General features: G+C 36.1%; 1 protein-coding gene across 3 annotated transcripts in view; it reads right to left on the bottom strand.

The window, feature by feature from the left end:
- MAPKAP1 (MAPK associated protein 1) overlaps positions 1-12306 on the bottom strand; it is a 105780-nt gene that overhangs the window by 80234 nt on the left and 13240 nt on the right. For all 3 annotated transcript variants that reach the window (XM_066980920.1, XM_013188797.3, XM_013188798.3), the window contains exons 3-4: positions 10630-10719; positions 5649-5797 (exon numbers count right to left, since the gene is read on the bottom strand). In XM_066980920.1, coding sequence (XP_066837021.1) covers positions 5649-5797; positions 10630-10719 — 239 coding nt within the window. The remainder of the gene's footprint in view (positions 1-5648; positions 5798-10629; positions 10720-12306) is intronic.

Here is a 12306-nt window from a genome sequence, read left to right as displayed (position 1 = left end):
CATCTTGACTGGGTGAAAAAATTTACAAGGAGCTGCAGCATGCTGACAGGAAAGCAGGACACAACTATGTGCTCCCAGCGCTTGTTTCAGGTGCCTAAAGCCCGACGGTGCAGCTCTGGAACTGGGCTGAGCAAGAGGCTGCAGCCCACACCAGCAGCACCCGTCGTGACGCTGCCTGTCCCTGACCTTCCCGTGCCCGTGTCCCCGTCCCTTCTCCTGAGCGAGCACCAGCGCACAGCGCTGCACCGGCACGGTGAGGTGCAGCACTGTGGTGAGAGGCCGCGGAGCTTCCCCGGAGCCCCTGGCCAGGAACGTGCTACTCGGCCGTGCTGGTGTGCGGGGAGCCCGCTCCTCTTCCCCAGGTGAGCGGGATCGTCCCCCAGCAGGGGTGATGCCAAGCAACGTTGCTTGTACCTGGCCAAACGAAGTGCAAAGCCAAGCCAGGCGGACAGCACAGCCTCCGCTTCAGCAGGAGCGAAATACCTCTCCGGCAGCTGCGTTGGCCCGTCTCACCACGTCGTGCCACCTGGGGCACGGAGACATCACAACAAGGATAGTTAAAGCAAGTCTTCCAAAACTTGGAAGGCTGTGTAACTCAGATCTTGAGTTGTTGTTCGCAAAGCATAAAAAAAAACTATACACAATTCTCTCTAATAAATCTCTCTTAACAACTACCTGCAACATTATGTATATTTTATTACAATATGTTAGAAGCAGGTGTGTGCTGGAGCAGAGTAACGTGCACCTAATCCAAACACCATTTGAAAGGTCATATAAATGGTAACTTAAGTATCTTTATTTCAAGTATTTTAGTAGAGTGCATGTTTTATGTAAACCACTCAAATTGGCAGAAAAAGCAACTGATTTAAAAAAAACTATGCAAACTTATTCAGATGGGGACATTTTACACAGCTCTGGGGCAGAGTATTTAAATAAAAAAATATTTCACTGATTTTAATACTGGATTGTTTTAAACATTCTCAATATTAAATACAACAGTATTGCTTCTTTCATAAGTTCTTTATGTACTTTCTTCGAGTATAACTATTTAATACTGGAGACTGTGGAAAATATTTGTTCATGATTATCCAGAAATACACCTAAACAAGACTGAAACGAGCAGCATGCAAAAATGTATTTAAGGACTATCATCCCAAAATGCTGCTAAAAGCTATTAACCAGTATGTGTTAATTGCCACAGCATTCATATTAATTTTCACTTCAGGCCCGACATTGTGGAATATTTCCCCTGATACATTTTAAACAAAGTTTAATTTAAGGAACTGCTTCTATCAACACTTATGAAAATTAACAGCCAAGCAATTAGCACTCATGAATTATCCCTTCCCCCCATGCTTTCCACAGCATCATTTTTAAAACATTTGCTGTAAGAGAAATTGTTGGTTTTTAACACATTACCAAAATTACCCACAAAAAAACTAATACCATTCAGAGGTACCATTCTTTGCAATAGGATTTTGAGTATCTGTCCAATCAAAATTCATGGTAACCTATTTTTAAATTATCTCCAGTAGTCAAGTAAGCCCACAAAGCCCCTGTAAGGTCAGAAAAACTAGAAGGCTTTCTTAAAGTCTTGATTGTCAGCTAGTAATTATGGATTTTGCAGTAACAAATATCAAGAAGACTAGCCTGCATGCAAGAAAAGTTTTTGGCCTTGCACATCAAGTTTATTCTAAAGCTGAATGATTCCTTTTTTACATTTTGATTTCAGTTTCCTTCTTTGACTATTTTGCATATCTTTGGCATTTATTTTTTTTCAACAGTCCTGTAGCACTTCGGTGTTTGTTAACGTTCCTCTAAGGATATAAGAGCAGCCATTTGGTGAGAGGCATCTCAAAAACTGAACTGACAAGACACTTTAGTGATTAGAATTTCTTAAAGGTGGCAGAGACTACAAAGAAAAATGGATGTGGATGGGCTTCAAAGATGACTTCCACAGGAACTGTGAACAGGGGCCTTAACAAGAGTTAGTCAGGCAGGTTCCTGCAGAGCTGAACAGTCGATTCTTGCATGCATTTCCTCTGTCCCAGTAATTAGAACTTGGCAACAATTTTCTTCTTAGTTACTTTTGCTAACGGTCATGAGGTTGAATAACTTTGACACTAATACTGTACTAAATCAGTATCCTTTATGACTAATATCTCAGGTAAGACTCATCACCCCACTTTCCAGCAACTCACGCAAGTTACCCTTGCGATTTGAAAAAGATTATTCTGAATTTCTATAAAATGAAAAGATGTATGTTTATAAAACAATTAATGAAAGCAGACAGGTAATACTAGACCCTCTTTCTGAATATCAAAGATTTTAGATGATTAAGATTAAGAATTGATTGAGGAATTGAATGATTAAGGTCTTGATTCTGCAACAAAGCTTACCACTAAAAATCAACAGTCATTATCTAATAATTGTGGTTACTCCTGAAAAGAAATGTTAATCTGAATGTTGTGAATCTCACAGTTTTGTCACTGAAACAAGTGGTTACAATGCTCTTGTGTTTCATTGCTCGTACATGGCTATGGCTTTCGACTCTGTCTTATGGTCTGTCTTATTTTCCCAACCTTATCAACAGTCAGCCAGTTGGGACAATAAGCCATCAAAATATGATTTTTCAAATCTTGTAAACAGCAATATAGCTGAATTTCCTTATAAAATGTTTGATGATTTAGTTTGCATGCAGATAAAGGAAACCGATATGGCAACTGATTTCTTAAGCCTTCAAGTAATTTACTATACAAATGACAACTGAATTAATAAATAAGGCTTATCTTCATACAATAATCTTAGCAAGAGTTTGCAAGATTTATTAACCGAGATGTACAACCCACATGATTTACAAACCATGCAAGCAAGAGTTAGGTTTACATTAACTACATTAAGGAAAAACTTGAATATGCAGGCATGAGAAGTTGTAAGTGTGTCTTCTGGTTAGAGCTGAAGTTTTACAATGCACATGAAAGCCACAAGTCTGTCCCGTGTAACCATGTGCCAAGAGTCACCTGAATTCTTGAGCTGATTAAAATGCTTCCAATGTAGTTGCATTTCACAAGCCATATTCTCTAATTTTTCGGTAATTAATGAACTGATCAGAACAGGAAGAAATTAGAGTGCTTTAAAATTTTATTATTTCATAAAATTGCAGAAGTGGTTATGAAAAAGACACTAAATCTGGCAGAAAACGCCTGCAAGATGTAAGCATTTTAATGAATTGTTGACGTTATTGCATGCAATGTTTTCTTATTTTTAACTAATTAGCTTAAAACAATACATCAAAGGCTGGGGTAGGGTGGGGCAGGGCAAGGAAGACCCTGCATAGAAAGGTTTTATAGCATTTCAGGTCAGTTAGGGAGCTGAATTAGTGGTAAGCTGGAAGCATTCAGCATGCAGCAGTTAACTACCCACAGGAACAAAGCTCACGTACTGCGAAGAGGAGCTTTCCTGAAGGTTTACCCCAAAACGGGTGTTAGCCAACAAGCTGAAAGCTTACATTACAATACTCAAGTACACTGATACAAAAAGAAGGGCCTGGCTATAATCTCAAAGATTTCAGAGCCACTGTGATCCCTTGAGTAAATACATAATTAAGTAGTTTTTTTTTTAGAAGACATGTTTAATTAGGCCCCTAGCCCCTCCTTATCCCCCCTGCCTCTCCCCAATTAGAGATCATTTCCCCAAGAGATATGTGGCTCTGTTAATTATGTAAATAAGTCACGCACTACTCCCTGAAAGAATTGCATTTATCTGAAAAATACTGCTCATCTATTATCAATAAATACCAGATCAATGATATTTCATTAAAAATACTTTTTAAAAGAAAAAAAAAAGAAAATCTTGATGTTTATATTACTGCCTGAAAATACAGCAAAATTTATGTAAGTAGAATAAGTCACTAGCAAACTATAATGTTTCCTCTACATCTCAGATGGTCAAGTAGGTATTAAAAAAATGGCAATAGATACAGATGTCTAGAGAATAAATTTTATAAGCACTCTACTGAAAAACTTGGAGTAATATAAACAATCTTTTTATAATTAATATAGTCTGTTTATAGCCTAACAAAATGCCATTTCAATTATTTTGGAGAGTTAAGTATTTTCATTTCTAAATCTCACCCTACACATCACAACTGAGTAACACTGATGTATTTCATTAATATCTGAAACTAATTTGTACAGTACTATTGCCTTCAAATGGAACAATCACCTGCTAAATATATCAGACAAATACGAAAATTAAGATGTTCATTACAGTCAACTATAATTCATATAAATAAATAAAAAGCAATTTTGATTATCAAAATGGGAGGGAAACATGCTTAAGTTTCTCAAATTCCTGATAAAAATTCTAGCAGTGATCTCAAATCATGCTCAAGTATTAAATCAAGAAGACTGGGACACCATTCAACTATAATAAATTTCTCTTAAAGAAGTGTTGATGTTATTTTTACTTCCACTGTCTGTAACTGTTGGAAGTACATGTAAACATTTGCCAAACTGAAATTTCATGAGATAAGAACAGCAAGGTGTCTTAGTGTTGTCAGCAAAGCAGTGCTATTATTTATTAATGAGGCCAGACATTTTGGAAAACTGAATTAGTATTATACTTACTGGTCCATAGTAGTTGAAGTAAGAATAGAGGCAGCTTTTGCGACATGAACTTCATGGTTTAAAAGTTACCATTCTACAAATACTCTAACTACTTCTAAATATGCTAGTGGAGTTACATATCTGACTTTCCACTTTAAGAATACTTAACAGAATATGCAATTCTTCCATCAGAATGGCAATGAAGCTCAAACTTCACACACTCACAAACAAATGAACAAATCCAACTGAAAAGCGATCCATGCAGTATTTGTAATTGTTTCAGAAAAATGGCACTGATCCACCACAACATTTATATTTCAGTATAGACTTTATGACATAGCAAGAAAATAAAGAGTAACTAGTTTGCATACAAGGGAAGATAGTAATCCACAATTCGGAGCAGTAACAAATGCAAGTTCTTAAAATGAGTGCAGACAAAGAATCAATCTAACCTCCCCGGGTTTGTAGTGAACCTCCTTGACTTGTTACATAAATGAATACTTACACAGAACTACATTCTTTAGTCCTTTTTTTCCCCCCACAGATCTTGTCCTGTTGCAGCTACGCTTTTCTACCCTCTAAACAGAGGGTGGATTTTTCTACTGTTGTGAGAGCATTTTGAAGATAAAGACAGCACAAATAGTGGAATATTTAGCAAGTGCTGTGATGTGACTAAGCAGAAGAGACTTTCAGAAGTGCCAAATAACCAATCATTTATACAAAGGGTCTCACCATCGACTCTGTAAGATCTAGAACTCTGCCACACTATACGTTTACCTAATGAACCTGCTGGAGGAGAAAAACAGCAAGGTAAGGCACAATTTTGTAATGAAAAGTGGAGAACTGGTTCTACTGAATCTGGAACTATTATGTTTAATATGAAGAGATGCATGTTTCCAGATAACCACTCCAAAATAACTAATGGCCTACTACAAAGACTAATTAACGTTTGAACCAGTAAATGCACACGAGAACTGCCTAAGGCTTATCTTCAGGTCAGGGATCACCTGGATATAAGAGAAAAATATCTGGTTTACTTACCTTGCCATCAAATTTTGAGTACTCATTGAAGGGGTTATTCAGCTGTAGTGGACACTGCTCAAGGCGCACAGACAATATTGACTGCTTCCCAGAACATGGAGATTTTACTCTGAAATTCTTTTTTTCAAACAGTGAGCTCAGCTCCTCTGCTGTAGATCAGAAAAGAGATGAGAGTATTGTATTAGGAGATGTACAGAGACTACTGATTACCACAAAAAGATGACATTGTAAGAGGGATAACACAATAAAGTATATAAAACAGTAAATGCTTTAGCAAGACAGAATCTACCACCACTCTTTTATAGCCCAAAAATATGAAAATATTAGAAGTTTAAACAATGCTAACATCTGGCTGAGGAAGACACGCATTTTTCCCCATACAATGAACTCATCACTACAAGATCCACTTGAGTCGAGATAAAAATAAAGGTTCAAAAAGAGAATTAGACAGTTTTGGTCTTTCTGCATGACTGTTTTTTTTTTTTTTTTTTCTAAAGAACTGTAGTTACATCTGCAATAGGCCATGCAATAGCATTTCAAATTGAGCTTGTAACGTGTTATTACACTCTATTACTATACTATAATGTCACTGTGCTGCCAGCAGTAGGCTAGAGACTACATCTGATCCAAAAGAACCATTCCTTTGGATTTTACTTCTTGTGGTAGACTGGATATGGTCTCCTCTCAAAGTGTCAAACCCACAAACACCATTCAGGACAATTTAAAAAAGCTAAAAAAATTTCTAAAAACAGAGGTAATATGAGTTAATGAATACTTTGTGGGGTCTGTGAGGTCTCATAAAAGCTTCCATTGTAAAGCTCTTTTCATATGAAGAGACTGCATAGCTGAATTACCAGCAACAGTTTAACTCAAAATTTACAAGAATACTTAAATAAATAAATTAAATTAAATAGGGCTTCTTATGTTACAAGGACACTACAAAATCAGGACAGAGCCTGGGGTGTTTTAGCATTATTAATACCAATGGGTCTCATCTGCAAGAAACTGCGACTGAATCTGGACAAGTTTTCTCCACATCTGCTCTAGGAGCAAAGAACCCCCGAACTCAATCAATCATTATCTGAGAACCAACACCAGTTCTCCTGGACTGACCCTGCTCTTCATTCATGCATTTGGATTCTCTCACATCTCAGAGATTTACGTGTTGCTCCTCCAGGGAAATGAAAAAGCTCCTAAGGCAGACTGACTAGGGACTCTATCTACAGGGAGTTGATTCATTTCTTAAACTGTGAAATTAAAACTTGTCAGATTATAGCTACTCAAAAACGCAATTTATTTTACCAGCCTGAAAATTCAGGCAGTTGGCAAACCTATTAAATATTTGTACTAATGGATACCTAACAGTCTTGTGAGAGGCTGCGATTAACCAAAAAAGTTTGATTAAATGCTTTTTAAAAATATGGCAACTTAAACACCACTGGGGATTCTGCTTTTTGTCACAAACTTACTTTTGTTAAAAACAAACAAAAAAACCTACCAACCAAACAACAACAGAAAAACTCAACTACAATTATGCTAGAGCATTACCCCTACCTGGTATTTCTCATCCATTTTTTTTGGATTGAAAATAACGGTCTCAACCATTTATTTTGGATTGAAAATAATGGTCTCACCCATTATGTTTTGGATTGAAAATAATGGATTTAATGGCTCAAGTGAACAAGCAAGTGTTTTAGTCTCTACGGAAGCATTAAGATGATTTGCTTATTGTTTCCTTTTTCGGGATGTGCAAAAAGAGGATCTTGAAAATTATTCTGCATTCATTAGTGACATCTGGTTTGCTTTGAGTTTTGTATAGCTTTCACGCAAGTCAAATACCTTACGTGAATGAAGAGTTTAAATAATAGCGCATTCTATAGGACAGTAAATTCAGCTGGCTGAGGAAACAGTTCTCCTTTTCAAAAAAAAAATATCACAATTTCAAAAAATTCATCCCAGTTAGGAAGAATAACCTAAAACCTTCTGAAGATTTGTGCAAAAGGCCTAGAAGATAGATTCTATAATCTACCATCTTTCATCACACACTTTGTCAAGTAATTCCTTATAGACTCCAACTGAGAGAGTTGCAATTATTTCCTTCAACTTAGGAAAAAGCATTTTTAAAATTCATGGAAAAAAAACATGGAAAAAGACCTAATGTTTTTTTTTTACTTTTTTTTTTAACTGCATAATTTTTAATTCTTAATTGAAAGTAAGCTTTCCTGTTATTCTGTGCATGTTTTTTGTTCCAGCTTGTGTTTTTTTTAGCTATACAAGTTAATATATAAGAGCTGAAGTGCGAAGTTTTTGAATGACTCTGTCAGTACATTGTGAATTCATATTCTATTTGTTCCTAAATGAATGAATGGAAGATGAAAATACAATGACTTAGTATTTGCTTTCATAGGCTAATCTAAAAATACCTAGCATTTTATAAAAGAAGAGTCACCTTTTCCTATGTATATCAACACTTGGTTTATAGGACCCACAAATTGCTTTACTAAGACAGCAAGACCTCTATACGACATGAAGCTGAGATGTTATTTTCATTCTACTGAAAAAGAACTGATGCACATCAAGCTGAAGTGAATTGGTGGCACAGCTGAACAGAAAAGACCTCCAGTGTGTTCCACTTCACTTCCAGTCAGTCAGTGCCCCTGAAGCATCTTTGTATTTGTTAGTCCCCTAACCAACTCCAAATGCACAGTTTCTTTTCTACAACCTCCTCTCAAATTCATTCCTTTCACAAGGCAAGTAGCTTGTCTCATGATGGCAGGCAAACAGATTAGTACAAAATACGTTCCTTATTTCTTATTACCATACACAAAATTACTCATCTCTCACTTCCCTTTATTCTGCTTAGTAGACTTTTTATTTACGTATATAGTAATAAAAAAAAGAATCACGAAGGATACTCATTTGCCTAACACCTCAAATTATGACTACATACATACATTATGACCACCTCCAGGACAATGCAAACGCTAGTAAGAGTCTCCTTTTACAGCAGGGCATCTCTCTGTGACGAGTTATCTATGGAGATGATGCTCTCAGACTAACACAGTACAAAAGAGCAACCTTCCGGCATCCTTTTAGTTCGCAAGATGTCAGCCATAAGCTTGACTTTGTCTAAAGCTCAGATAAACACAGTTGGAAGAAGACAGCCAAATTCCCCCACGTGAGAACTGCTGTATCTATTGTTACTCCTTTAATACATATTTACCAATAATGCTAAACTCAAGGAACAGAACAGACAGCATCTCACACGCAGAACAAAACGGGAGATACAGATGATATGTTTTAAAGCTTCTCTTTTTCCTGGCCTATTACTACTGTGTTGCTCTTCATGCAAGTAAGTGAAGAAACATGAAGAACCTCAGTTACTAAGCTGAGAAAGAAAATCAATTCTGCCAATAAAGAGAGATACCAAGTGCCTGGAGTTTTTACATAATTTATTTTTTTATTTAAATTTGATCTGCAGCAGGGAGGTCCTGATCCATCTGCCTGCTTCTGCAGTGGCAAACGAAAGCCCAGCACATTTTTAATGAGCAGGACACCTCCTTCGCTGCTGGTTGATGCATCACGTTTATCTTCAAGGGAGTGCGTAAAAGGAACTAACCGTCATGGTAGAGCCTACGTGAATAAGAAAACACACAGACAGGAGGAAGCTGGAATCTGAGTGCAATTTGGATATTTCTGCAAAGAAGTATCAAGCAGTTAAATTAGGGATAAGGAAAAAAAAGAGTTGCATCACCAACGGTCAAACATTACAAAAATATTGACCAAAGAGTTTGAGGTTATGGCAGATTAAAACGTACAGCTCAGCTTACAGAAATGAAGGCAGAAACATTTTAGAATGCATTACTAGAGGTATCAACCATAGCTGAACACTGTACTAAGGATTAGTGCAACCGGGTTGCTCATGTGAGCAGCTTTGTTCAGTCCTCTAAAAAGAGATGCTATAGAACTAGAAAAGGCTCTGCAAATGACAGCCAGGAAGATACAAGGATTTAGGCAAAAAAAAAAAAAAAGAGATTACATGGGGACCTCATTAAGATATACACAAATTTTGAAAGAAGTAGGCATGACAGACCACACAAAGGTTGAATGTGTGTCAAATACAACAGGAATAGATACTAGCTTGAACTATGAAATAAGAGAACTGAGACAGATTTTTAATTTCATACATTACAATTCAAGCTATGTAGAACATCCGGTCAGAAGCACTTCATTATATAACAGTAAAAAAAGCAGCATATTCTTGTAGAAGTCACTGATACTAGTATAAGCTAAGACAGCATTTATTATGCTTTTGTTTAAGTAGATCGCATATAGACTTCCCCCTTATCCAGAGAAGTGACCATAAAAATTCTATAAATATAATTTCTAAGAAATTCCTCCTTACTGTGCAGGCCAAATACCTCTGGAAATAGCCAGAAAAACCTAACTTGTATGGAGATATTGATCCTGCATTTTGAATGCAGACACTTGCCAATCAGGTACCGTACAGCAACGATAGTATGTCCTGTTACTTAAATATCTCACACTGACACTAAAATCTTTCCTGTTGCCACTTCTTGCTCACTGAGATAATAAAAGTATTAGAAGATAACAATGTTGTTACAAGATGACAGAACACACAAACACTGTATTAATAACTCACATTAAAAAAAAAGGCAGCCACTCTAAGTAGTTCAAACCAACAAACTAGATTTAAAAAATTTAATCTTTACTTTGCCTTTATTAATAATTTGGAACACCCCAGACATAGCTGAAAACAAGCGGGAAGCCTGTGCCCCCAACCTCCCCCCCCAAACAACGCACTATGGGAACCGCATAACTGGGGAATGGCAGGCAAATACAATAGCTAGTATTTCTTTTATGCCTTGAAAGTTGAAGTGAAAATTACAAACTGAAAATGCTGTAACCATTAAAAGCAGAAATAAAACCAGTAGGAAAATAGATGATCTTTTCTTCTTACCTGAGTAAGAAGTATTTCTGTCTTTCCACTGAACATTTTTGCATTTTATTTGATTTTGTCTCTCTTTCCGCAGACGTTCTAGTCTCTGAGCTTGAAAAGAAATATTATAACTATAAGTTTGTCAATGAAAGTTTACTATAAACAAAGACATAATTAACTACCTTTATATGAATAAAGATGTTTTATACTGCATGTGTAGGGGAAAAAGTCATAAAATTTTAAAGGTGGCACCCCTGAAAAGCAAATACCAACAAAAACATGAAAATGTTCTTGATTTATAATTGAAATTAGAGGATATAAAACATTAATAGAGATCATAAAGATAGTATTAACATGGAAGAGAATAATAAAATGTGAAAACTTCTGTGATTAATATGACATTTCATTATATAAATCATTAATAACGGTCTTAAAGGAATTTTAATGCACAAATGAACTGAAGTGAATATTACATTACAGGAATAAAATTACTGTTATGAATTACTCTACCCGTTTCAAAAATTAAAGATAAATGAACTCAGACTAGACTATTAAAGTTTTAAATATAAAATCCTTTATCTAAAAATCATGAAAATTATAAAATGTCAAAGCTATATAAATTAGCATAGCTTTTTCTTCAGTGTGCTGAAACAGTTTATAGGTAGTAAAATAAATGATTTGTATCTTCACAACATTAGTCAAATCTTAAAATGAATATAATATTTCTTTACGTGTATTTTGACTCCATCTTCAAAACAGGGTTTGCAAAAAGCCTCAAGTAGCTGTAATACCGAAGAACTTAGAGGCCAGGGTACCAGACAATACCTTAGATCATCTTTTTGTTGACTGCCTCCTGAGAGAGATCTTACTGTTAACTAAACCTGGGAGCAGCTACCCAAAACAATGACCCCAAGAATTAACCGATGGTATAAAGGTACACTCAAAATAAGAAAGAAGGTTAGACTGGAAAGTAGGACTGATAATGTTGATCACTGAAGGAAACAATTTGCTGGATAAATTAGCAATTTTGATGTATTGAGATAATTCATTAACTAAAATGGGTTTTTAGAAGAGATTCTAAAATACTAAATTACTCTGACAATTTTTACATACAATTTGAGTTCCCTGAGCCACTTCACCAATTAAAACAAGGTTAATAAATATTTTCTATTCTTTCTACTATTCTTGTTTTTCATTTAGCCCTTGAAATGAACTGCGGACAGAGAAATAAATCCGCCATCCACCCCAAAAGTATCAATGTGGTAACTGATGAAAAAATATTAAAATTCTTCACATACTTTGCAGTTTAACAGCTGCAACAAGCAGTTGAAGGTGCAGACACAAAGGGGGACTCCAGCGCCTATTTTCCCCAGGCGCGAGGTCAGTGCCTAAATACCTCTGTGCATCTGACTGTTCGTTAAATAAGAAAGGTGGCATCCCTGATTGTAAGTGGAAATATTGGGTAAACCACTATTGCAGTATTTTGCAGTATTGCAGATATTTTATTCTGAAAGAAATGCCTTTTCCTTTCCCATCCTCTAATTACTGTCCTGACTGAAGTTCAAAATTACCTCCCGAAACCCTCTCTTCCTGAACGGGCGGGCCTTCGCAAAACATCCGTTATTAACATGAATCTAACAGACAAAGGAAAACACGGGAAGAAAGATGAGAAGGAGGCACGTTTTCATCCCGTTTGGT

This window comes from Anser cygnoides, chromosome 20 (genome assembly GCF_040182565.1).
Source record: "Anser cygnoides isolate HZ-2024a breed goose chromosome 20, Taihu_goose_T2T_genome, whole genome shotgun sequence".
NCBI lineage: Eukaryota > Metazoa > Chordata > Aves > Anseriformes > Anatidae > Anser > Anser cygnoides.
The sequence above is the reverse complement of the archived record's forward strand: the minus strand, read 5'-3'. Positions and strand labels throughout refer to the sequence as shown.